At 45.2% G+C, this 27,981-nt stretch overlaps 1 protein-coding gene across 1 annotated transcript; it reads left to right on the top strand.

Annotated features, from left to right (window-relative positions):
- Positions 1-56: 56 nt before the first annotated feature.
- On the top strand, positions 57-27,855 carry LOC119952958 (amyloid-beta A4 precursor protein-binding family A member 1-like). The gene is made up of 10 exons (XM_038776602.1): positions 57-1,647; positions 4,083-4,119; positions 11,831-11,976; positions 12,525-12,611; positions 13,540-13,716; positions 14,128-14,304; positions 17,931-18,143; positions 21,446-21,565; positions 24,026-24,166; positions 25,556-27,855. The coding sequence occupies exons 1-10, from the start codon at positions 427-429 to the stop codon at positions 25,625-25,627; spliced, it is 2,391 nt and encodes a 796-aa protein (XP_038632530.1). The 5' UTR covers positions 57-426; the 3' UTR covers positions 25,628-27,855.
- Positions 27,856-27,981: the final 126 nt, after the last annotated feature.

The raw sequence follows: 27,981 nt of genomic DNA, 5'->3' as shown, positions 1-27,981 counted from the left end.
GCGCACCGTGCGTCAGGACGTCGCCCGCACGTCTCGACGTTGAAGCCGGGCCGGGAGATGGGCCTACTGTCTGAGGTTTCCCGGACTCTGGCTGGCAGCTTGGTGGCTTGCAGACGGGCCGATGCTCAGGGGATTTGATGCGGGTCCGGGAACGGCAGCAGCCGGGAATTTATTCAGATCGGTGCTTCGGAGCGGGGTTAGTGATTCGGCTGCTTGAGTAGCCTCATAGTGCAATCCCAAAAGGGGCTTGACTATAAAGACAAGCTGAGTTCACAGGGCGTGAGTGGGCTCTCTGCATCCAGAGTGGGGGGGGTCACTGTAAGTGGGTCTCCTTGTAAGTTTGTGCCCTCTCATTTTCATTAGCTTTCCCCCTTCCCTGACTTAGAAGAACTTCCTTCCTCTAGAAATAATGGTAATGGCGGAAATATGAACAGGCAGGAAGATCTCACTGAGGTTAATGATCCCCTTCTCACTTCCAGTCAATCCATTAATGGGGTTACGATGGATGATCAAGAATTGGAGAATGAAGATGAAGTAAATGTGGAGACTGTTCTGATTGAGGTTGGTAGACGTGGGTCTCAGGAAAACCTCCAAGGCAGCTGGAATGCCAATGGAGAGGATGTGGAAGAAGACTTTTATGTTGAACACTGTGTGTTTGTGAGTGACGATGTTAACGGGGATGACAACCACCCAGCCAATATGGAACTGGATAAAGCCATGACTGAAGGAGGCAGCGCCTCTGTTGATGCTGTGCACTTGTGTCCGCCAAACTTAAATGCAGATTCTGCAAACAATTTGATTGAAAAAGACTTCAGTTCAGGAACTGACAACACAGAGGAATCTTCAGATTTTCAAGAAAATGAAGATGATGATCACTGCCAGATCAAATTGCTTTTGACTCAATTACGCTTCTATGAACAGGACGGGGGGAACTTTGACGGTAAAACAAAACTGGCTTCCCAGCCAATGTTTGATGGCCATAGTTTAGAAAGTAACAGCAAATTCACAACAGATGTGGGGACTGATTCATTGCCAGATGATGACAGGCAACTATTTGTTATGGTTAATCATCAGGATGATTTGACTGAGATGACTCACAAGCCACTAATGTCGACTGAGATACCCAGAAGTTTGAACAGAAATGAAATAAAATATCTGGTTCATCAAGGCAATGAACAAATCCAAGTAAGTTGCCTTGACTCAAAATCCGGTGCTAATGACCATGTGGTGTGTAGTGATGAAGTTACCGGTGTATTCAATCACCCATCAGAAGGATCTGATGAAAAGCACAAAACCTCACGTGATACTTGCAGTTGGCCAGAAACTTCATCTGAGAATGAGTTTGGTCAATCTGAGGGAAACATTAAGGAAATGCTCCGGGACCAGCAATCTCCTGACTTCAATCCGGGCAAAGATGGGACAATCGAAGATGATTCAAGCTTGTATCTACAGGATGGGCCATTATTTAGACTGAAGAAAGACTGGAGGAAAGAGGGAGAGGCTTTGTCTTTAGCCCTTAAAGAGTTAAAAGAAGAGGTTGATAATATCAGCAAATCCTTCCTGCCTGATGATGGTGTTGAGCACATTGATCCAGTGAAGGGCGGTGCTTGCCGCACAGAAAGCAGTATCTATGAACATGATAGACAGGTAAGAACAAAAACTGATTAGGACACTGCTTAATGACCTCTAATCTAATCCAGCTCAGATGAATGAAATACAAGAAATAAAAACAGAAAATGTTTGAAGCATTTGTGAAGGGAGAAAAGGTTAACATTCTGGGGCGTTGAGCTTTCACCAGAATGAAGTACAACCTTTCTCTGAGTCAGAGGTGCAATAAATCAGGACAGCTTCAGCTCATGGTGTAACAGGTGGAAGTCCGTGGTGTGAACCCTTGATAGTTTTCCTGGAATCGCAGAATCTCTACACTGCAGAAGGAGGCCATTTGGCCCATTGAGTCTGCACTGACCATTGAAGAGTACCCTACCTAAGCCTGTGCCCTGACCCTATCCCTGTAACGCAGTAACCCCACCTAACCCTTTGGACACTAAGAGCCAATTTATCACAGCCAATCCTTCTAACCTGCACATCTTTGGACTGTGGGAGGAAACCGGAGCACCCGGAGGAAACCCACGCAGACATGGGGAGAAAGTGCAAACTCCACACAGTCACCTGTGGCCAGAATTGAACACAGGTCCTTGGTGCTGTGAGGCAACAGTGCTAACCACTGTGCCACCCTCTTAGTAAATCGGCAGCCTCATTCTTCAGCCTGAACGTGTGGTCAAGGAAATGGATTTGGCACTGGTAGGATGGTGGTGCTTCTCTGCAATTGGAAGTGAAATGTCATTAGGCCAATTTTGAAGAGACTTAGCTAAACAATGGTCCCAGTGCTGAGATCCCCCTGCCTGTCTGTAAAGCCAGACTCTGCTCGCTGGCGACCTGAATCAAAGGAAGGTCCTGAAGGTAAATGACAAAAGGGGCAGCCCTTTACCTTCATGGACAGCTGCATTCTGTCTCTAGAAATGTCTATTTATATTATTGTTGTTTCACTTCCCGCGGTGGTGCATCTGGTGGCAGATTTTCATTTGTTCTTGTAGCAAGGTTTTTCCTTGAACATGTTAATTGCCTGCCACCAGAGCCCTATAACCCGAAGCGCGCCACTCCGCAACAAGCATAGCTGACTGGGAATCTCTCCCGCTCTTACCAATAGCCATCGGCATGTGTTGGAAGGATTTTGTATGTTGAGACTTAACCTGTTGGCTGTGTTATGAAAGCACCTTCCTTAACCATCAAAACCTGGCACACAAACCTAGACCATCTGGCTCAGGGCAGACTGTGTGCCAGAAGACCTCCTTTATTTATATTATAGTGGGGTCTAATTCAATTTTAATGATTTTATGCAATAACTCGTTGATTTCCTGTGTAGCTTAAAGTAAGCCTTGAGTGCAGTATGACATGGGCCAACTGAGCTATACCTGTGACCTTTACACCTGCTCTCAGCAGAGTTACTGGCAAGTTAAATGAGTCATGTGAATGAAAGATTTGCCAGTCGAAACAAGTAGCAAGAGAAAGATAAACAAACCGGCACCATAGGAATCCATAGTATTGCTTCTGATATTTCAAATATTTGTGTGCTACTTTCTTTTGCTTTACCCTGCTGGTAGTCTCAGAGCCAGTTTTGTATCTGGTGCAGCAATAATTTCCAAGCAAGGGAACACTCAACAAACACTTAAACTTTTAGTGATGAGATTTTTTAAAGGTGTGAGTTTCCATTTCTGTTCCAATAAATGCGCATTTGTGCGTAATAAACCTGTTCCACATCTGCAAAAGGGCATCAGGCAAGCAAGAGTTGCAGACAATTGTGGAAACATTCAGATACACAGATGTACACTTGAATTATATAAATGGTGTTTACAACAGAGTAACGTGCAGTTCGTCCAAACAGGTCTGTGCTGGCATTTAAGCTGCGCACAAGCCACCTCACGTGTCACTTCATCTTGCAGTATCACTATATCCTTCTGTACCTCTTTCCCTCAGGTACTTATCCCTTATTCACATCTATATTGTTTGCCCCCACTACTCCACGTGGGGCCTGGGGCCAAAGTAAATGTAGGAATTTTGAGGATTAGGGTACATCTTGTAGGCTGCACTATATAGATGGAGATTAATACTGGTTCCTGCTTTTATTTTTCTATAAAGTCATGGAGTTTTACAGCACAGAAAAAGGCCCTTTGGCCCATTGCGTCTGTGCTGGCCATCAAGCACCTATCCTCATCATGTCATTTGCTAAGCAGTTGTGAGAGGTCCTGGAGTTGCAGCTCTGCATTCAAGCAGACAGTGGATGGGAGTGAAAACAGTGAGTTTAAGCCTCTGCAGCCCATTTGGTGCCCTGACTGACTCAACTGATTCTGCTGGGAAAGAGCATTCCATACACACAGCTTTATTTATCAGACTTCATTTTACTGCCTTGTTCAAACAGAAAAAAAGAAAACAACAGTTTTGGATGAAATCACTTCAAACAATTGAACAAATGTATTTACATTTTCATTGTCATGAAAAGTCTTCATTTCTTTTTAAAATTTCAGCCAAAGAAGACATTTGGTTATCCAGCATTTAAAGAAGGTAAGTTGATTCTGTTGAGGGAATCTTCAAATATCTACCTATCGTTATTGTACAGTGAGTCAGAGTATTGAAAAGATAGAAGGATTTGCAATTATGTAGTATCTTTCACAATCTTCGCAAATCCCAAAGTGCTCTGCAGCCAATGAAGGACCTTTTCTTTTGCTGAAGTGTGGTCATTGTTGTAATGTAGGAAACGCAACAGTCAATTTTACCCAACACAGTGCAGCAGACCGATCATTTTTGTAAATTAAAGATACCTGCTTTTTGCAACATATTGTATTTATTAAATAGAGCAACTGAGGATTAAACATTTTTAGTGAGATGCACAATGCATGCTTCTGTCCACTTCCATCACATCATTAGCAAGATTATTTATATACTTAAATGTTTACAGTTGTGCAATTCTTTTATTATTTTATCATTTTTTTTTGTTTTTATTTTAAAATATTTTATTCAGGCATTTTCATAAATGCGAACCGAAGCAGAAGCAAAATGATACAACGTTTTAAATAATCAGCACCCACTCCCCACTTTCGCTCCCCTTTTGCCAACCCCTCAATCCTCCTTAAAAAAAGTAAATGAATGGCTTCCACCTCCAAACGAACCCATCAACTGACCTCCTCAGGACAAACTTTACCTTCAGCCTCAGGAATTCCGCGAGGTTGCTCACCTACAACCCCGTTTTCGGCGGCTCAGAGTCCTCCATCCAAGTAAGATCCATCTCCGGGCCATCAGGGAGGCAAAGGCCAAGACATCGGCCTCTCTCGCCCCCTGGACTCCCTGATCTTCCGACACCCCGAATATCGTTACCTCTGGACTCGGAACCACTTACACTCCCAACATTTCGGACATTATAATCCCGAACCTGCAGGTACCTAAAACCATTCGCCCTGGGTAGCTCATACTTTTCCTCCTGGTCCTCCAATTTCGCAAAACAGATCACCGAATTGCTCAATCCCTGCTTGCCGCCACCCCATAAACCTCTAATCCAAGCCCCCCTGGTGTAAACCTATGATTATCACAGATTGGTTCCCACACCGAGGCACCCTCCAGTCTCAAATACTGCCCCACACCCTCAAGGCTAATACCATCACTGGGCTCACGGAGTATCTGGCCAGCGAGAATGGCAGAGGTGCTGTTAATAAGGCCCTTAAGCTTGTTACCCTCGAGAAGCTGCTTCCATCTGCCCCCAAGCCGACCGGTTCTCCACTACCCATTTCCTAACCATGGTAATGTTCGCCGCCAGTAGTAGTTCATTATATTCGGCAATGCCCCCACTCCAAAAAAGTCCTTTTGACTCGCGGGGTTTTCCCTGCCCATACAAACCCAGAGATCAGCGCGTTAACCTTTTAAAAATATTTATATTCTCCATTTTCACATTTTCTTCAAAATTTACACCCCAACAACAAACAGTAAACGGTAACAAATACAATGTCAATCCCCTTATTAACAACGATCCCATCCTCCCACCAACCCCAAACAATGACAATATAAGCATCAAATAAAACAAAACCTGGGAAGGAGGAAAAAAAGAAAAAGGAATCAGGAATCGCCTATGGTCACCATTGACATATACAGTCCCCCCCACCCCCCCCAATGTTCAGTGCAATCCCCGAAAGAGTACCGTGAATGACACCCATGAATTGTAGACCTCCCCCCGCCCAGACTCCTCCCCTCCACTTCCCGGCCAGCGTGGAGGCCCTCACCCAGGTCTCCCCCCTTGCCCGGTCCCAGGAAAACCGCACAACCCCAGCATACACACCCAAGTCCCAAAGAACCACCATTGCAAATGAAAGTCCCAACTCTTCCTTTGTCCAAATATACAGCGTCGACTCATTTAGTACACAAAGTGAAAAAATAAAGTTACATGAGGCTACATCGGTACACGACCCGCTCTCAGACCCATTTCTCAATTCTGCAACAGTCCTTCTGCCGTCGCAATCCCCTCGCCGCTTCCACCGTCCCAAAATAAAAGTCCTTGGATTTGTAGGTCACCCTCAACTTAGCTGGATATTGGGGGCAGCACAGTGGCGCAGTGGTTTAGCTTTGCTGCCTCACGGCGCCGAGGTCCCAGGTTTGATCCCGGCTCTGGGTCACTATCCATGTGGAGTTTGCACATTCTCGTGTCTGTGTGGGTTTCGCCCCCACAACCCAAAGATGTGCAGGGTAGGTGGATTGGCCGCGCTAAATTGCCCCTTAATTGGAAAAAATTAATTGGGTACTCTAAATTTAAAACAAAACAAAAAAACTTAGCTGGATATACAATGCCGCTCTGCACCTTGCTGATATACAGTGCCTTCTTCACCCGGCTGAAGGCTGCCCACCTCTTCGCCAGCTCCACCCTGAACGGCAACTCCCCTAACCTCCTCTCCTGCCCTCTGATCTCAATTGGATACACCTCACACTTTTCCATGTTCAACTTGTACCCAGAAAAACGGCCAAAGGTCTCCAATATCATCGTAAAGTCCCTGCATATGCGTATACCAGCTCCAGCCCACTGCACCATCCACTTCGCCCAGCACAGGACCTTTTCCTTCACACTGTAACTACGGAAACACACAGTTACTACTCTTGGCGGCTCACTCGCCTTTGGTATAGGCCTCCACGACTGATGAGCCCAATCCAATTTGTATTGAGAGGGATCGTCCCCCTCCCCCGATAGCTCCGCCAACATCGTGGCAAAGCACTCCGTCGGCCTCGGGCCTTCCACCCCTTCGGGCAGACCCATGATCCTCAGATTCTGCCGCCTGGATCTGTTTTCCAGGTCTTCCATTTTGGCTTGCAGACCCTTGTTGGTGTCTTTCACCTTCTGCAACTCCTTCCCCATCGAGGTGAGTTGATCGCTGTGCTGTGATAATGCCTCTTCCACTTCCTTCAGTGTCTCACCTTGCTCCTGCACCTCCGCCCCTGCGCTTGATACTGCCACTCTCATCGGGGCAATCTCTTCCTCCACCAGCACTTTCAATACTGCCCCCATCTCCTTCATCGCTTCCATGTGCTTTGTGAACTGTTTTTCAAGTTCCACAGCCATCACCTTGGTCATTTCTTCTGCCGTGAGCAATGCGGCCTCCCCTGGTGCCCCAGCCTCCGCTTTCCTTACAGTTCCTGCGCTGATTTTTCCACTCACTGGCGGACTTTCTTAAACCCCCTTTTTCATGGCCGTTTTTATCCCAAACTTGGACATTTGTCCTCACTGTGCCTTCTTACAGTTTCTTCAGCCTCCGTTGCCCCTGGGACCGGCATTAAAACCCCGAAAATTCTATTCCCGAACGGGAGCCCTTCAGTATGAGGCCCGCCGTCACTGGAACTCTCATTAACCTTTTTAAAAAATGACTTTGGGACAAAGATCGGGAGGTTCTGAAATATGAACAGGAATCTTGGCAGCACTGTCATTTTAAATGTCTGCACCCGTCCCGCCAGTGACAGTGGCAGCACATCCCACCCCTCGAAGTCCCCCTTCATCTGCTCCACCAGCCTAGTCAAATTTAACTTGTGCATCTGCGCCCAACCCCGAGTCACCTGAATGCCCAGGTATCTAAAACTCGCCCTCACTACCCTGAACGGCAACTCCCCTAACCTCCTCTCCTGCCCTCTGATCTCACTTGGGAACACCTCACACTTTCCCATGTTCAACTTATACCCAGAAAACCGGCCAAAGTCCTCCAAAATCCCCATAGTGCCCCCAATGCCACTCAATGCATCAGAAATATATAACAACAGATTGCCCGCGTACAGCGAAACCCTGTGCTCAGCGACGTCCCCTCGCACAATCCCTTTCCAATCCTTCGGCAATTGCCAGTTGCCATATAGCCATGGCAAAGAGCAACGGGGTAAGTGGACACCCTGCCTCGTCCCCCAATGCAGCCCAAAGTATCTCGAGCTCACCTGGTTCGTCCGCACATTTGTGACTGGTGCCTTGTACAGCAATCGGACCTAGTCCACAAATCCCTGCCCAAACCCGAACCGCCCCCAGCACTTCCCACAAATATTCTCACTCCACCCGGTCGAAGGCCTTCTCCGCGTCCATCGCCACTGACACCTCCACCACCTGCCCCTCTGGAGGCATCATAATTACATTGAGCAGCCTCCTCACATTCGCCAACAACTGCCTCCCTGTCACAAAGCCCGTTTGGTCCTCACCTATCACCCCCGGGACGCAGTCCTCAATTTGTGAAGACAGCACCTTCGCCAGCAACTTGGCGTCTCAATATCGGATGGTACGACCCACACTGCTTTGTCCTTGTCCTGTTTCAATATCAAAAAGATGGATGCCTGCGATAGTGGAGGGGGAAGTTCCTCCCCCTCTCTACCCTCATTATATGACCTCACCAGCAGTGGCCCCAGGTCCCCCAAAACGTAATTACTGTAAAAAGCCTCCAATGCCCCATTCATCCCGACCAGGTCCAACACCACCCTTCCCGCCTTGTCCTTTACTCTGCCAATCTCTCTCGCTGTCTCTTACTTCCTTAGCTGGTGGGCCAGCATCCTACTCGCATTCTCAGCCTACTCATATACTGGCCCTCCATAGCTGCCCCACCGCCTTACCCATGGACACTAATCTGAACTGCATCTGGAGCCTCTGCCTCAACAACCCTGCCTCCGGGGCCTCCGAGTACCTTCTGTCCAACTCTCAGAATCTCCTTTACCAGCCTTGCCACCTCTGCCCATTCCGCCTTCTCCCTATATGCCCGAATTGAAATAAACTCCCTCGGACCATGGCATGAGTGCCTCCCACAGCATGGAGGCCGTGTCCTCCCCCGTGTCATTGAGCTTCACGTACCCCCGAATGGCAGCCCTCACCCGCTCACACACACCCTCATCTGCCAACAACCCCACATTCAGCCTCCACTATGTGCACTGCCCCCCACCCCCACCCCCACCCCCCTGTCCTCGGTCTCCCGAACCTCCACTGACCCCCCATACGCTCCATAAACACCATCAGCTCCTTCACCACTACCGACACCTTCCTTGGCTCGACCGGTCCAAGCTTAACCGGAAGCTTAATCTTCCCCAGAAGACGCCTCATGAAGTTTACGTCATCCCAATTTGGGCTATGAATGTTTGCCAGGACCACCGCCATCTCACTCACCATCACAAACCTCACACCCGGATCTGCCACAATGCTCCCCACCTTGAACGCCACCCGCTTATTCACCAGCACTGCCCCCCCCTGTCTTTATGTCCAGTCCCAAGTGGAACACGCCTACCCATCCTTTCATCAATCTTGTCTGTTCCCCTATCTTCAACTACGTCTCCTGCAAAAAGGCCACGTCTGCCTTCAGACTGCTCAGTTGCGCAAACAAACGTGACTATTTGACTGCCCATTCAACCCCCTCACGTTCCCAGCTGGGGTGGGTGGGGCTCCGCCCCCGCCCCCCTGCTGATCAACCACATTCCTTTTAGGCCAGCGTGTCACGCAGTCCTCCCCACTCACCCTCGGATGTCCACCATCATCACTCACTTTCCAGCTGCGCAACACCAACCCCACCCTTGTCAACAATCTTGCCCCTCTCTCTCCGCCCTCAAACAAAACAACAACCCCATCCCCCTTCCCTACTTCTAACTCCTGCCAATCTCCCACTGCACTCCCGTTAACTAGCCCACACATCTGGTTGCCAAGGCCTCCAAATCCCCTATCCCCCCCCCCCCCCCCCCCCACCCCCGTCCACACTCCCCCCAAAAAGCAGAAAAGGTGCACTTGCCCTTGATCTCTTCCCCCCCCCCCCCCCCTCCCCACGGAGAGCCTGCCCCCCAAACACCCATCAAAACCAAGGAACATTGCAAGGGGAAAAGTTTCCCAAGAACAATGAAACATCCTCACAAACTCCTCCAAAGTTCAATGTCCTCCTTCTGCCAGTCCATTGACCCTCATAAATTCCATCACCACCTCTGGCGTACCAAAATAATATCCACGCTTCTGGAATGTCACCCAGAGGCTGGCCAGGCACAGCACCCTAAACTTCACCCCCTTCTTGAAGAGGGCCACCTTGACCTGATTAAACTCGGCCCTCCTCTTCTCCAGTTCTGCACCCAAGTCCTGATACACCCGCAGCTCGTTCCCCTCCCAGGTGCACTTCCGAGTCTGCCTTGTTCACCGACGAATCTTCCCTTTATCCAGAAAGCAATGCAACCGCCCCACATTGCCCTTGGCAGGTCCTCATCAGTGCCCTGTGCGCTCGGTCAACCTCCAGGAGCCGGTCAAAGACCGCCTCCCATAAACTGCTCCAACATTTTGGTCACATACGTGCCGGCCTCTTCTCTTACAATGCCTTTGGGCATCCCCAGATCCTCAAATTTTGCCTCTGCAGCGATTCCCCAGGTCTTCCACCTTTTCTTTCAGCCTCTTCTGGGTCTCCTGCATCACCCCCACCTCGGCCACCAACTAGGCCAACTGCTCCTCGTGCTCCCCCACTGCCTCCTACACTTTCTGGATCGCCCGGCCCTGGGATTCCAGCCTGTGCTCCATTCTCCCGATCCTTGCTTGAACTGGCTCCACCACTCTGGCCAGGTCCTCCAGGACCTCCTTCCGCTGCTGGCTAAACTTGGAATTCAGAAATTCCACTAACTGTTCTGTTGACCACTGAGTGGCCAGAACAGCCCCTTTGCCCTCCGCCATCTCAACCTGCTCCAGCAGTTCCTTTCCTCTCATCCCACTCCTAGTTTGTGGATCCATTCACCAGCCACACAAGAGTTGTACCTTCTTCTGACACTCCTACACCCCTTTCCCTTCGGACAGGGAAAGGACCGAAAAATACCAACTTGAGTGGGAGCTACCAAATGTATTAAGTGGGGGTCACCCAATGGCCGCCACCGGAAGTCCTCTATTTTGTTTTGTTTTTATAATTGTCTTATAATTGTCTAGGGGCTGGTTTAGCACAGGGCTAAATAGCTGGCTTTTAAAGCAGACCAAGGCAGGCCAGCAGCGCGGTTCAATTCCTGTACCAGCCTCGCCGGAATGTGGCGACTGGGGGCTTTTCACAGTAACTTCATTTGAAGCCTACTTGTGACAATAAGCGATTTTCATTTCATTTTTCATTTCATTTCACTTGTGTTATGAATTGTAATCACTTGTTTTATTTATATTGTCATCGTGATTCAGCACCTGATGACTTTCAATAAACCAATTATCCATCTAAACCAATTGTCTACCTGTGTCAGGCCCTACATTTGGCAGTGTAATAATGACCAGAGAATCTCTTTTAGTGAACACTCTGCTTTTCTTTAAACAGTGCTGCGGGATTTTTATGCACAACTGAGAGGGTAGAGGAGGCCTCGGTTTAATATCACATCCAGTGGTAATGTTGTGGTGTAAATGGACACTAACAACTAAGGAGCAATTTTAACCCTCAGTTGCTCTACTTAAGAGTCATTCAATAAGATGCTAATTACCTGGTCAATGATAAATTAGTTGATTTCCACTGGGCAATGCCAGGGCCCCTACAATTTGCCTTAGCATCTTCTGGGTTAGAGAGAGCAAAGAGGGAAAAGACCAGCCTTTCTGCAAAATTATCCATGGTTTCAAGCTCAGAAATATCTGGCAGCATTCATTGTGCTTCCGAATGACGAATGGTCACGGGCAGGAAGGGGAGAGCAGCCAGCACCTGTGGAGTCCATGTTCAGTACCTTCAGGAAGGGAGGGGGTGGGAGATGAATTGTTTAAAATGCATCGTTCAGTTAACAGTGCTCTTGTTGCTTTTTGCTCCCTGTGAAGTGTCAGGACCCTGCGAATCTGAGGATCTCCTCGACGGAATCATATTTGTAGCAAGTTACCTTGGATCAACCCAACTGTTCTCGGACAAAAATCCATCAACCAACGTCCGAATGTCACAAGCGCAGGAAGCAGTGGGAAGGATAAAGGTGCTTGTGAAAAGTATTACAATTTGTGTAATTAGTTTGCGGAGAACCTTGTTAAATTCTAGCAGTTTGTAATGCAGAAATAGTAAGAGCAACATTCAGCTGCCCCTGTGTTAGTTGTGATAAAGCTGGTGTTCGTTGTCAGACAGACTACGAGCCTCACATGGTTTGGTATGTAACCAGTGCTTTTAGCTAATCTTGGATGTAATGCTACAGTTGACCTCCGAGCCCCTGGGCAGGAAGAGGAGAAAGAATTTCTGAAAAATCAGGTATTCAGCTTCTTATTGCTGTCCAGTGACTCCTGAGAAAGCATCGTATGGGCATCAAATGAGGACACCATTGAGTTTGCTTGTAACTTCTCACGGTTGTACAGATTGCTGAAATTCACTGTCTGGGTCCACTCGTGAAGAGCGGCTGTTTGAATGAGGTACTGAGGGGTTTTTACTACTTAAAGACTCTCAAAAAAGAGTAGACTTCTCCAGAGGGGCAAATAAATTTAAAGGAGGGCATAATGGGAATACAGATAAAGTAACAACTTGTTTGTTTATAAGGCACCAGAAGGAGAGTCACAGCCAATGACTGCAGTGGATCTGTTCATATCAACACAGCGCATTAAAGTACTGAATGCAGAAACGCAGGTACTGGAAGAAGTTACTATTAAGATATATACCTGGGATATTCTAGGAATGGTACGCTGTCATGGATTTATTCAGTGTATTGGTACCGAGATAGTAGATGAAAACTCCCACTTAATACATTTTAATCTTGTGAAATGCCCTTAGATTTGTTATTACCAATTACTCTGAGTGTCATCAGCACCAGTGATAGACCTGCAAATAGTAAAGAAAGAGAGGACTTGCATTTACATGGTGCCTTACACAATCTCTGCGTCTCACAATCTCAGTGCATCTCATGTATAGTAGTCTATTTAAATGTAGGAATTGCGGCAGTCAATGAGGATACAGTAAGGTCCCAGAACCTCAATCTTTTAAATAAGTTGAGGCAAAAGTATTGACCAGGAGGCAATGAATTTCCTTTCTCTTCTAAATAGTGTCTTGGGAGCCTCCTTACCCCGGGGAGGACAGGTGAGGCTTTGGTTTAATATCCCATCTGAAAGATTGTGCTTCTGATTGTGCAGCATTCCCCCAGTGCTGTACTGAATTGTAGGCTACCATAGAATTCCTACAGTGCAGAAGGAGGCCATTCGACCCATCCAGTCTGCACCGACCTTCTCAAAGAATACATTTCCTTAGCGCACTGCCCTGCCCTATTCCTGTAACCCTGTGCATTGATCATGGCCAATCCGCCTAACCTGCACATTTTTGGACCACCTTGTGTTGCGCAGTTCAAAAAATGTTCTCCACTCTCCACCCAAGCTTAGAATGGCAGTCTATAATTATTTTCCAGGGTATTTTTACAATTCATGTGAATAGACTGAATATTTAAAATGCCTGGCAGACTTATTGGAATTCTAGTGACAGAGCAGATTAGCTGCGTATTTAACTGGAAAGCATTTAGCAGGAATGTGTCTTTGGTTTATCACAAATGGTATCACTGTTTCTGTAGGAAACCCTGATGGATCACCCTCTACAGACCATTTCATACATTGCAGATATTGGAACGACAATAGTCTTCATGGCTCGGCGACGACTGCCACGGAAATCCCCAGACCAAGAGACTGGGAACTCTCCGGCTGGAAAACGAGAGTACAAGATGATATGTCACGTCTTTGAGTCAGAAGATGTGAGTAGCTTGTATCATTTTGTGACAACGCCGATGTTTAAACAATGATCCCCAGAGTATCAGAGGGGATCTCTCAGTCTGAGTAATAAGAGTTCTGTATTTGTTGACTGAATAGTGTATTATTTGTGTTGCTCTAAATTAATGAATATTTTCTGCAGTAATAATACTGTTTTTACTTTGGTTGTCTTTTAATTTTTTGAGATCAGAGTTCAAATTAAATCTGTAGGCTTGTGTTGATTTGGTAAACACTTCTCCATATTAACAAATCTGATAAATTCAGTGCAGCAAAATGTCCTGTAAAGAATCAGTTTGTGGAAATCCCATTGTGTGATCCGTCTGTATATTTATTTTAACCGCACACCCCAATGCATATTTCTTAAATTAATGCTTAGTTTCTGTCTTTGCTTCCAGGCATCACTTATAGCACAAGCGATAGGCCAAGCTTTCACTGTGGCATACCAGCAGTTTCTAAATGCGAATGGCATCAACCCTTCGGATCTGAGTCCGAATGAATACAATGATTTACTTGACACCGAGTTTTACAATGGGGACCTAGTCCACTTTTCCAAATCTGAGAACTCCAAAGAGGTGAGTATCTTCCGTGAAGTGAGTACTAACTTAAATTAACTTGTTTCAGTGTTAAAGAGGCTGTTTGGAAATACCTGGAGGGGAGTAAATTGGATACACGAAAAATAACTGGAAGGAGCTGCCACTGTGCATCAATGGTGGAGCAAGTGAATGTTTAGCGTGATAGATGGGGTGCCAATCATGTGGGCTGCTTTGTCCTGGATGGTGTGAACTTTCTTTTTTAAAAATAAATTTACAGTACCCAATTCATTTTTCCCAATTAAGAGGCAATTTAGCGTGATCAATCCACCTAGCCTGCACATCTTTGGGTTCTGGGGGTGAGACCGACGCAGACACAGGGAGAATGTGCAAGCTCCACAGGGACAGTGACCCAGGGCTGGGATCGAACCTGGGTCCTTGGTGCCCTGGAGCAGCAGTGCTAACCACTGCACCAACTTGCTGCCCTGATGTGAACTTTCTTGAGTGTTGTTGGAATTGCACTCATCCAGGCAAGTGGAGAATGTTGCATCATACTCCTGACCTGTGCCTTGTAGATGGTGGCCAGCCATTGGGAAGTCAGGTGGTGAGTTACTCTCTGCAGAGTTCCCAGCCTCTGACCTGCTTGTAGTCACAGTATTTGTATGGCTGGTCTATGGATGTTGATAGTGAAGGATTCTGCGATGGTAATGCCATTAAATATCATGGGAGTATTCTCTTTTGCTGGAGATGGTCATTGCCTGGCATTTGTGTGGCACAAATGTTAATTGCCATTTGTCAGCCCAGGTCTTGCTGCATTTGCACGTGGACTGCTTGCACAATCATCGGGGAACATCCCCATTTCTGCCCTTAGGAGGTGGGAAGGTTACTAATGAAACAGCTGAAGATCGTTGGGCCTAGGACACTACCCTGAGGAACTCCTGTAGTGATGTCCTGGGGCTGAGAGATTGACCTCCAACAACCATAGCATCTTCTTTTGTGCTAGGTATAACTCCAACTGGTGCAGAGTTAACCACCACCCCCGATTCCCATTGACATCAGTTTGACATCAGTTTAGCTAGGGCGCCTTGATGTCATACTCGATCAAATGCCAACTTTATGTCAAGAGCAGTCATTCTCGCCTCACCTCTGGTGTTCAGCTCTTTTGTCCATGTTTGAACCAAGGCTATAATATGGTCAGGAGCTGAGTGAAGCTGGCAGACCCCAAACTGAGCATCAGTGACCAGGTTATTGCTGAGTAAGTGCCACTTGATAGCACTGTTGGTGACCCGTTCTGCCACTTTGCTGATGATTAAGAGTAGACTGATAGGGTGGTAGTTGGTCAGGTTGGATTTGTGCTGCTTTTTATGGACGAGTCATATTTGGGCAAATTTCCAGATTGCTGGATAGATGCCAGTGTTGTAGCTGTACTGGAGCAGCTTGGCTAGTGGCACAGCTTCTTCTGGAGCACAAGTCTTTGGGACTATTGCCACAAAGTTGGCAGGGCCCATAGCCTTTGCTATATCGAGTGCCTTCAGCTGTTTCTTCATATTACAAGAGGTAAATTGAGTTGGCGGAATACTGGCATCTGTGATGCTGGAGATCTCGGGTGGAGAATTCATTCCAGGCTGAAGATTATTGTGAATGTTTCAACCTTGTCTTTTACACTGATGTGCTGGGCTCCTCCATCATTGAGGATGGAGATATTTGTGGATCCTCCTCCTCTAGTGAGTTGTTTAATTGTCCACCACCATTCACAACTTGATGTGGCAGAACTGCAGGACTTAGATCTGATCCGTTGGTTGTGAAGTCGCTTTGTTTAGTCTATTGAACATTGCTTTCACTGTCTGGTATGCAAGTAGCCTGTGCTGTAGTTTGACCAGGTTGACACCTCATTTTTAGATATGTCTGGTGTTGCTCCTGGTATGTTCTACTGCATTCTTCATTGAACCAGGGTTGGTCCCCTGGCTTGGTGGTAATGGTAGAGTGGGAGATATGACAGGCCAATGAGGTTACAGATTGTGGTGACTCTCACCACCTCATGAATGCCCAATTTGGGTTTGCTAGATCGGTTCAAGTCTATCCCATTTAGCACTGTGGTTGTGCCACACAACACAATCAAGGGTACCCTCAATGTGTAGATGTTGCTTTGTTTCCATAAGGATTGTGTGGTGGACAATCCTACCAATACTGTCATGGACAAATGTATCTGGGATAGATTGGTGAGCTCAAGTAGGTATTTCCCTTTTTATTAATTCTCTCATCACCTGCCACAGCCTTAATCTAGCAGCTTGTCCTTCAGGACTTGGCCAGCTCAATCCGTAGTAGTGCTGCTCTATCGCTTTTGGTGATGGACATTGATGTCTCCCACATAGAGTACATTCTGCGTCCTTGCCACCCTCGGTGCTTCCTCCAAGTGATGTACAACATGGAGTACTGATTCGTCAGTTGACAGGGGGCAGTGCATGGTAACCAGCAGGAGGTTTCTTTGCTCATGTTTGTCCTGAAACCATGAGACTCCATGGGGTCTAGATTCGACGTTGAAGACTCCCAGGGTAACTCCACCCTGACTGTATATTACAGTGCCACTGCCACCTGTGCTGGTGAATGTGGTGTCTGGGACATTGTAAGTTATAATTCTGTGCGTATGACTATATGAGGTTCTTGCTTGACCAGTCTGTGGGACAGCTCTCCAGATTTTATTAAGGAGGACTTTGGGGGGCGACGGGGCCAGATGTGCCTTTGTCAGCTGGGTGATCTGTCAGTTTCATTTCTTTTTATTAACTTTGTGGTGGTTTGATACAACCGAGTAGCTTGCTCGGCCATTTCAGAGTTAACCGCATTGCTGTGGGTCTGGCCAGACCAACGATGGCAGATTTCCTTTCCTTAAGGACATTAGCGAAACAGATGGACTTTTATGACCGTCAACAGTGGTTTTGTGGTGACCATTTCACTGGCATTTAATTTCAGATTAATTAATTGAATTTAAATTGTACCAGCTTCTGTGGTGGGATTCGAACTTGTGTACCCAGAGCATTTAGATTACTTGTCCAGTAATTACTAGTCTAGACGTTACCACTACGCCACCATCTTTCCATATTTTCCAGCTAACGTTTTCTGGTCACCGTATAAAATCACCTGCAATCGGTCTTTATCTAATCGCCTGATAACAGTACTGAGCCCCAGAGACCAGAAAACCTCTGGCATGTATTGAGTGGTCTGCTGCTAGTGTAGTGACAGTAGGAGAGCCGACATCAGTGTCTCAGGATCTGCACTAACCTGAGGAAATATCGAACTGCATTAATGAGCCATGAGGGTGGGAGAGTGGTATCCAATCCTTTGAATTAATGTGAGATAAAAGTAGAAAAATATCTTAACAGAGACAACGGTCAAACTAAAGATACATGGTATTGTCCCTGAGGACCGTTAGTGTCTGTGGGAAAGTAACTGAATGCCCTCGAGATGAAGGAAGAAAATTGGAATGAGAGTGTGGGATTAGTGGGGAGACGGCTGGTTTGAAATTGGGTGTCCCATTGTGGGGATTTTTTTGGCCTAAGTATTCTCCAGTTGGTAAGTCATGCCAGTTACTTTATTAGAATCTCTGATGCCATTTTTACTGAGAGAATTTCCACTGAATGTGAGTGATTAATGCAGTTTTGTCTCCTACACAGGTACACATAGAAAAAGCAAAGGGAGAGATCCTTGGCCTTGTGATAGTGGAATCTGGTTGGGGCTCCATCCTTCCCACAGTGGTGATTGCCAACCTCATGCACGGTGGGCCCACAGAACGATCAGGAGAGTTGAACATCGGCGACCAGATCATTTCTGTAAATGGCACTAGTTTAGTTGGATTGCCTCTCGCCACCTGCCAGGGCATAATAAAGGTACTGAATTCCTGCAGCTTTGAACTTTGCTCCCTTTTCATTTAGCTCTTCTCCTTAACAACTGTTTCATGGGCAGCAGCAGCCTTTGCTATAATTTATAGTTGTTTCCCCCGATGTCAATTGGATTTCCTGTTAGCTGTGATACTGAGCCATAGAGACCAGGAAGGTCTTGGATCCAATCTAAGCGAGTGTCATCAACACGGTGGCACAGTGATTAGCACCGCTGCCTCACAGTGCCAGGGACCCGGGTTCAATTCCGGCCTTGGGGGAGTGTCTGTGTGGGGTTTGCCCTTTCTCCCCATGTCTGCATGGGTTTCCTCCGGGTGCCCTGGTTCTCTCTCTTCTCTCTTCCTCCCCCCCCCCCCCCCCCCCCCCCCCCCCAGGGTGGTACTGAGAACATACTGGGAATGTACTTAAAAATCTAATTCCTAAGCAGAGATGAGGAGAGTATTAGACAGACCAAAAACAATTTGCAGAGACGATATCAGATTTTTATTAAATTATTCATTCGAAATTTCATATTTTTTTGAGCACTGAAGCAGTAACTTTAAAGACAGTTATTCAGTGTCAGAATAAGAGGATCTGGTCAACTGTGAAGGCAACATTTCAAATGATTTGCTTATCAGAATCCCTCAAGATCCTGTGGTTTGGTTGTCCTTTTTAGTGAAACTGTTCATACAAATGGGTAGAAAAAATATACCCAGGATGTATTGATGCACAATCACAGAATTGTTATGGCGGAGGAGGAGGCCATTTGGCGTACCTTGTCTGCACCGACTTTCCGAATGAGCAACTCATCTGATTCCACTCCCTTGCCTTCTCCCTGTAATCCTGCACATTCTTTCTTTTGCCAAAACAGTCGAATTCACTTTTGAATGCTTCTATTGATACTGCCCCCACCACGCTCTCAGGTGGTGCATTCCTGATCCTAACCTCTTGCTGCATCGAAGGGTTTTTCCTTGTATCACTTTTTTGCTCCTTTTACCCTTGTGCCCTATATGCCCTTGTATTCTCCACCCTTTCATGAGTAGGAACAGTTTCTCCTTACCTTCTCTTTCCATACCCCTCATGCTTTTGAATATGTCTATTAAATCTCCCCTCAGCCTCCTTTTCTCCGAGGAAAGCAATCCTAACTTTCCCAATCTGTCTTCGTAACTGAGATTTCTCATCCCTCATTGCCTAGGGTCAGTAGAATGTGTAATCCAATACAGAAAATGAGGTTGAGCCAGTTGGAATATTTCTGCTGACAACACACGTGTGTTTATATTCTGGGAGTTGAATAAGATGCTAAAGCTATAGAGGGTCTAGTTTAATCTGGAGCAGTGGCTGAAGGCAGGGATGGGATTAATGACATGGGGACAGACTTTATTGCAGGAGCTGAAGATGCTGGCTTTGGCCTTTTCGATGTTTAATTGGAAGAAATTTTGGACCATTCATGATGACTGTTAGACAAGCATGCTGACAGCATTGAAGCAATGGAAGGAAGAGAGGTAGAACTGGGTGTTGTCAGTGTATAGGGCAGCACGGTAGCATAGTGGTTAGCATAATTGCTTCACAGCTCCAGGGTCCCAGGTTCGATTCCCGGCTGGGTCACTGTCTGTGCGGAGTCTACACGTTCTCCCCGTGTCTGCGTGGGTTTCCTCCGGGTGCTCCGGTTTCCTCCCACAGTCCAAAGATGTGCAGGTTAGGTGGATTGGCCGTGCTAAATTGTCCTTGGTGTCCAAAAAATGTTAAGTGGGGGTTATTGGGTTACGGGGATACGTAGATATGTAGGCATCAGTAGGGTGCTCTTTGTAAGGGCAGGTGCAGACTCGATGGGCCAAATGGCCTCCTTCTGCGCTGTAAATTCTATGACTCTATATGTGGACGCTAATTCCATGCCTTTGGATAGAGTAGCAGGTAGAAGTGCAGGATCAGGTTTTCTGTGTTGTGTGTAAAATCTCCGTATTTTGAATGTTTGTTCATCTCAAAACAGTTTGAAAAGTTTGCTTAGCTATTCCGCTTATAGTTTACCATTCAGCTGCCTAGAGGGCAGGGTTAGAAGATGTGAAGCCGTACAGATCAGCAAATCCAAGATTTAATTAGATGATTCTAGCCAGGGAGGTGGTTGGGGTGCTATAGGTGTCCTGCATGCCCTGACGTTGGGGAAAGAAAATCAGCCAAAGAGAGGTTCTTGATTGCCATCCAAGTTGTGTCATCCGGTTAAATGTGTGTATGTGACAGTCAGACAATGGCAGGATATCATAGAATTTACAGTGCAGATATAAAAGCAAAAAATGCTGGAAATAATCAGCAGACTAGCCAGGCTCTGTGGAAGGTGAAATAGATCTTGCCTGACTTGAGTATTTTCTTTTAGTTTTAATTGAAACTTTGAAACAATGTTTTGTTTTGTGTTCATGATCATTTATAGTTTGGCAGTATTGCCCTCAATGGTGAAAAGGCTGATGTACAGTTTCAGCATAAGAATGGCTGCTACATCGATGAAGTTTCGCCTTAGCATGCCAAAATAAATGAATGAAAAATAGTTAGGCAAATGGTTAACAGTTGCTGTAAGATGCAATTAAATCATGGAATGGTTACAGCAGAGAAGGAGGCTGTTGTGTCTGTCTTGACCTTGCCAGCTGCCTGCAGGAACAATTTGGCTTGTTCCACCTCCCCATCCCTTCCCCCATAGTCTTGCTCGTTTTCTCTCTTCCGGTGCTTATTTATCCGATGGCCTTTTCAAAGACCTGATTGTACACATGCCTCCTCCACAATACCTACTGTGCATTGGCGAGCCTAACCACTCGCGTTTTTAAAAAAAACATTTCTTCCTCTCACTTTAAATCAAGGTCCTGTGATTCCCAACCCTTGTATCAAATCTTTCAATCTTCTCTTCTCTATGGAGAACGACTCCGACTTCTCCAGGCTGCCCATGTAACTGAAGTTCCTCGTCCCTCGACTCATTCTTCTTCATCTTTTCTACACTGTCTCTAAAGCCTCCTTACCTGTGGTATTCAGAATTGGGCACAATACTCTATTTGAAGCCGAAGCAGAGTTTTAGAAAGATTCACCAGAACCTGTCTACCTTTGTACTCTACGCCTCTATTTCCCTCCATTGCAGCTAAATGACTGGGTCTGTTTATGCTAGGTTTATCTTTGCATCCTTTTTTAAACAAGCTTGCTGTTTATTCAGTGTGACTCTGCCGAAGATGAGGAATGGTTAGTACTCCTACGTGGCCTTTAGCTTGGCTTTTGCTGATGATCTTACCACCAGTTGGAGACTTTTTTTCCAAGCAAGTCTTTCTTTCTGACTTTTAAAGGACTTGAAACACCAGTCTGAAGTCAAGCTCAACATTGTACGCTGTCCTCCGGTCACCACAGCTATTATCAAACGGCCCGACCAAAAGCACCAGCTCGGATTTAGTGTACAGGATGGAATTGTAAGTAAGATATTGTGTGCCGTTTTTACAAATGTCACTGATTTTAACTCTTGACCCAAAGGAACTTCTAGTCTCCCAGGTCCTGCCATTCGATAGAAAATCTGTTCCGAGAAACAGGTACCAATATTACAGCACTCTACTCATGTCAGGAATCAAAGTTCAACTATAAAAATAATTTAAACAAATCTTTTAAACATGTCTTTTATCCTGCCTCGTTTCCCTTTTCTCCTTTCATAATTTTAAAGGCTAAAGTTTAATAAACTCTTGTTCTAAACCTTTTAAAACTTGACATACTTGATTATTTGTTTTGCCTGCTGGGTTCCACTGTTGGTGGTAGGGCAGGAAGCAATGAACCATGTCTACCAGTGGGAAGCCTGGCACCAAGCAGAACCCGTGGCCATTGTGATGCTGGCAACTTCACCATATTTAGATGGGATAATTTGCCTGCTGTGCTGAGAGGATCGAGATCAATCTTCAGTTTACAAATCAAATTGAATTTATCCGAATGATGTTTAACTTAGAATTCATCTGAGTCCCCAGGGGAAATGAAGAGGCATTATCCTTTCTGTCTGCTGTACTGGTAAATCCAGCTATGTGATTATTAATCCATCCAGAAACTTGATAATTCTGATGAGTATTTGTTTAAACCAACATCTCTGGAATACAGATTATTTGGTCATTATCGTAGCTGTTTGTGTGACCTTGCTGAGTGGGAGCTTGCCTGCTGTGTTTCCTGTATTACAAAACAGTGACTGCACATTTTATAAACAAAAGCAGCAAATGGCTGTAAGGTGCTTTACGGCATGACCATGGAAGGTGTTATGTAAATTCTCGTTCTTTTAAAGAGGAAACTTAGTGGGCTAGGTCCGCGTTATGGCACGTTCATAACCTTGTGTGAATCCTAGGAAGTTCGCTTTTTTTTACCAAATCTCTGCATGTGTTCAGACAGTGTAAACGTTTCCTATCTTGAGCTGTTTCCTCCTTAAAAATAAAAGAATTGCACGCTGAATGACTTAACATGGACTGCTAAGTTGTTGGGGAAAGTGGCATTCGTTTTGTATACAGCAGGATCAGGTTAACTGCTTTGAGATGAATGACCAGTTAATGTATATATTTGGTGGTGTTCTTTGGGGATGCATTATTAGCCAAGACAAGAGAGTGGTCCTTCAACTGGTGTCATGGGGTGTTTAACAATCATCTAAATGGTCTGGCAAAGTCTCAGTTGAGTCTTTCTTCTGAGACAGCATTTCTGATAATGTTACATTATTTTACTTTAATTTATGTTTTACTTGACAAAAGTGCATGATGGAAATGGAAGACATAGCCAGAGTGAGCAGCTCTGATGCAGCATAGGTTAACTACATTGGAGTACTTCCTCTGCTCAGCCCTTTGTTGTGGCAGTCTGCCATTGTATTTCATTTCTGGCGTCAGCTATTTTCTGATTACTCTCAGATTACTAATTGGTGCTAAATCAGGAGCCACCTTATGCTGCTAAACTATGCGCACAAGGAATTGCTTGACACTGTCTAAATTAAATTCATTTAAGACCATTAAAGCAAGCATTGTGCATCTTTGTCATTGGATACTGGCACTTCAGACATCTGATGAGGGCTGGGAGTGAGTCACTGGGGCTGTAACCTAACCCAGAGATTGAGATCAGCGCTGACATCATCTGGACCCATCGGTCAGTTTAGTCTTAAAGCTACTCCCGAGGGACTTGCTTACAAAATCCGTTTTTATTCCAAATTGCTGCCACCAGGTGAGTTGTCTATGTGTGGTTTGTTCTGAGTGAGATTTTTGTGAATGACATGACAATTAACTCTTTGTATGCACTGAGCAAGTTGGCCAAGTATACCTATCCCATGCCGGCTGAGTGAGTGCATTTCTGTTGTCATGCCTAAGGAGATCGGAGATATTGACCATTCGACACAGTCATTCAAAACTTTTGAGGATTTTTGATTGACCAGTCAAAGCTCTTATTGAAATGTTGAAAGGTGGCTCAGAGAAAAAAAGATTTCCAAACAAATTTTAAATCCATTTGGAGAAATAAGGTGTAGCAAAGTGAAATTAGAATCATAGAATATTTACAGTACAGAATGAGGCCATTCAGCCCTTCGTGTCTGTGCCAGTTCTCTGCAAGAGCAATTCACCTGGTGCTACTCCCCCACCTTTTCTCCGGAGCTCTGTAAATATTTCTTCTTCAGATAATGATCCAATTCTCTGATAGAATCATTGAATGTAAAACTAAACTAAATTCTTTTTAAAATTCAAACATGTTTTTAAAAAATGGGAAAGGGGGAAACAAGGGACGGGGCAACAAGGCGCACAGGATTAGTGTGTAAAATTGTTTTTATCTTTAAGGAACCGGGATTGGCCTTGATGTAAAATCAGCAACAGTTCAACATCCTAACCAGAAAACAAGTTAATGTAGCTAAAGATTCTATTGACTTCTTGATTCAGATCTACAGCCTCATGAGAGGTGGAATTGCAGAACGAGGTGGAATCCGAGTCGGACACCGCATCATTGAAATAAATGGACAAAGCGTTGTTGCAACTCCACACGAAAAGATTGTGCAAAGGCTGTCGAATGCCATTGGTGAAGTAAGTGGCAAAAATACTGAGCAGGTTATTAAAAAAAGAATTGTCTAATCTCTGCTTATTGAGAAGTACCCTGCATACTGAAGGCTGGCTGGGTGAGTGCATGCACAGCCCAGTGCGATACTGACCATACAGACCAGATTCCATTTCCAGTCCCTACTGATCCAGACTGGATCAGCATTAGAATATGCGCCTGTTTGAATATTATCTAAAGGCAGAGTTTTTTTTTTTTTTTTTAAAATTTAGATTACCCAATTATTTTTTCCAATTAAGGGGCAATTTAGCGTGGCCAATCAACCTACTCTGCACATTTTTGGGTTGTGGGGGCGAAACCCACGCAAACACGGGGAGAATGTGCAAACTCCACACGGACAGTGACCCAGAGCCGGGATCGAACCTGGGACCTCAGCGCCGTGAGGCGGTTGTGCTAACCACTAGGCCACCGTGCTGCCCATCTAAAGGCAGAGTTGATTTAGTCTGTGATTCTCCCACAGTTAAGTGACCTGCCACTTGAACGAGGAACCACTGAGAGCAATTGATGCCCGTGGAACTATCCCCTAGAGAGAATCTGCAACTTCACAAGTGGCAGGGAGCTAAAATGCCTAATAAATTGATAGGTAAGACATAGTCAACTTATAATTACATCTTGGGTAGGTTCCCTTGGACAAATACATAATAAGCTTGAAATTTGTATTATTCATTCCTTTGTGAAGAGTGTTGCTGCACCATCATTGTTTTGGAACTCTCAACTATCCACCAGTTACCAGTTGTCACTGAGAACAGCCCCATACTGAATAATTGCACTGCACAAGCTCAGTTTTTATGCAGAACAAATATCATATTGTTAAAATGTTTTAATCTTCCTCTCAAAATATGCTCCCAAAGTCAATATGTTAGAAAATCAAATTTCTGTGAGGGCACCTTTGGGCAATTAATTTTTCCTCTGCTCCTCCCTTCACCAACTGACATCTAGTCTCTTGCTCAAAGTGATGTACTGAATTTATTGAGCTTGGACAGTGAGTGCTGGTGGGCTGGTCATCTCCAGGGAGCATTACAGTTCAATCCATCCTAACCAGATACTGATGCATTTGTATTGTCCTAAAGGGGTCACTGTTAGTGATTAGGGGCACTAGCTGATTCTGCACGAACTCCAGTCCATTCCCATGCAAGGGTGCTAAGGCCAATTGGACAACCTCAATTACAGGCCTGGTTCATAATAGCACAGATGTGATCAGACCTGGGCCTCTGCTCCAAGGCTCAATGCTAGAAATAAGTCAACTTTAGGGCAGGATGGTCTGTGTGCTACCTGAAACAGTGCATTCTATTTACTGGAAGAGGAGAGATTTGGAAATGCTGTGGAATATTTATGCCATAACTCTCTTCCTTTTCTAGATACACATAAAGACGATGCCAGCTGCAACATACAGACTGCTAACAGGACAAGAGCAACCAATATACATATAAGAAAAGGATCATCGGCGCTAGGCAGCTCAAATATTTTGGGATGTACAGCTTCCACATTAACATGGCTTGGTTTGCTATGCCTCAATAAATTACAGCACATAAATTAAGAGCTGACTTAGCCCAACCGTTCTACTGTGCACTAAATTGGCTGCTGTCTCCGAGCAAAGAGCTGCAGCAGCACCACAGTCAGTGTTTGAGAGAAAGAAATAAGTCAACTTTAGGGCAGGAAGGTCTGTGTGCTGCACGTCAGAGATTCTGCCACTGGATTGGAGCGCAGCACTGTGTGTTTCATGGAAAAGCTTTTGCCATATCACCAGCACAAACTAGTTATCACATGGCATCTGTAAGCAGCTCCATTGTTTATTTAAATAGAATCATACATGGATTTATTTAACCATTGGTAATGATATGAACTTGATAACTATTTTAACCAACTGATTTATTTAAAAATGCATAAGCTAAGGGAATTTGTATAACAAACAGACCAGTGTGCCACGTTTTGTTTAACGATATGTATGTCATCCCAGAGACCATGAAAGTCTGACCCTATCCTATGTGAATGGTGCTTTTGCAACAGCACAACTTCCCTGAGGTAAGGATTTCAGATTTAGTTTACGTTCTTGAGTTTTACTCTGACCTATACAAAATGCAGTTTGCAATTTTCTGTGCGGACCTGTAAAAATTCAAGGGACAATTACGGGTGCTAAAATTAGTCTCTCTAAATATAGAGACAAAAATATCAGTCTGGGATTTCCTGCTCCTGATCATTTTTCAGTGATTCTTGCTGGAAAGTGCATATGTGGACGATGGACAAGGATAGATTGGGCTCAGTGAAATATCCTGCTGACTCTTAATGTCTTGCACAAATGCACAAGTTGCTGATGGGCTGCTTGCACTCTTAGAGCTGCACCCACAGTCAGGTTTAAAGCCCAGGAACCTGCTTCCCAACAAAGGTCAGCATCCACAGAACTTCTCCTGTGGAACTCCACCAGTATATAGTACATTTTAGATTTATACATATAGGAGAGCTCTATTTTATTTCACATTTTATTCATGTTCACCGAGGAGTTTGAAGGATGATAAAGAATTCTAAGACAGCAAAGCTTTGTCTAATTCTGAGGAGAAATTTGTCTCAGGAACTTTATCGAAAGAACAAATCTAGTCACCATCCAGTGAACATCAGGGTTGGGCAAGCTGTGATGCACTCCACAATAGAATAGACTACTTGGGTTCATGTGAAGAACACCTACTTCGATGATGGCCTGGGGCAATTATTGCCTCTAGGAGTTAACCCCCGTATCAGTTAGTCTTTCAGTAGAAAAAAGAGGAAAGTAGTGTTTGGTGGGGTGTGGGGGGAAAGGAGATTAAGTGCATTGAAAAGATTCTGAGGATACCTCATGTAATGAATGCCTTTGGTGCCTTGAAAAGCACCATTAAGCTTATCGTGCCTAACATGTTTAGGGTGCTTATTAAGAATTATAATTCTGACCGGACTCAAGTGCGTGCAGCAATGTTTATACGCTGTTTCATATTTACAATTGTTTTTGTTGTGAAAAAGCCCCCTCCCCACCATGGCTCAGCTGGGAGCAGCACCACCTGAAGTGTTACTGGTCAGTACAGACAGAAGATCCCTGGTTCAGCCATTGATATGTAGAATTAACTGGTCTTGGCTGAGAGAGTTCGCAGAGGAATAGGATCAGGAAATATAATTCCCATCTGCGTCCCTGAGACAAAACAGCCAGAGCTCCTGCACCTTATCATTATCACTTCCCTGCTGGAAAATTCGTAGGTGTGGGCTGAAAGTTAAAAATACTGCCTGAGGTCCTCCGACCAGTGGAACTGTACCCAGCAGGAGTCGGTGTCTTCAGAGAAGTGGGAGGACAGGGAAACTCAACAACACTCAATGCATTGGAATTATTCTTTTGAGTCGTATCCTTGTGCTATATTAATTACATCAGAAGTTAATGACTCTAATCAGAGTTTGGCGCATGTAGTGTTGAACCATACACCTGTAATTGCCTTTTCTACCGAGATCTGCCCTGAAATATTCGAAAGGAATGTGCGAGTGATGTGTGATATTTTGGAATTTTAAAAGAAAATGAGAGACTGGGCAGACTGTCATACATTTTTCAGTAATTATATAATAGTGCTTCCTTCATGTGGTGCTCATTTACATTTTTCATTGCAATAAACAGTCATTATGGCGTAATTGCATTTCTTAATTAAAATGTAGATGGCTCAGTTTGTCACATGATGTTTTCTGTTAGTTGAATTGTAGAAAATGCTATAAAATCACAAGCGCTTCATCCGAAAGCCGTCAGTCATTGGACTCCATTCCTCCAGTCTACCAGCCC

Source organism: Scyliorhinus canicula, chromosome 18 (assembly GCF_902713615.1).
Source record: "Scyliorhinus canicula chromosome 18, sScyCan1.1, whole genome shotgun sequence".
Taxonomy (NCBI): Eukaryota; Metazoa; Chordata; class Chondrichthyes; order Carcharhiniformes; family Scyliorhinidae; genus Scyliorhinus; species Scyliorhinus canicula.
The sequence above is the reverse complement of the archived record's forward strand: the minus strand, read 5'-3'. Positions and strand labels throughout refer to the sequence as shown.

Coding starts and splice junctions, on each gene's coding strand:
- LOC119952958 (XM_038776602.1), top strand. CDS start 427: ATGAACAGGCAGGAAGATCTCACTGAGGTTAATGATCCCCTTCTCACT. Junction 1,648..4,082: donor TCTATGAACATGATAGACAG/GTAAGAACAAAA, acceptor TTAAAATTTCAG/CCAAAGAAGACATTTGGTTA. Junction 18,144..21,445: donor CCTGCCAGGGCATAATAAAG/GTACTGAATTCC, acceptor TGACTTTTAAAG/GACTTGAAACACCAGTCTGA.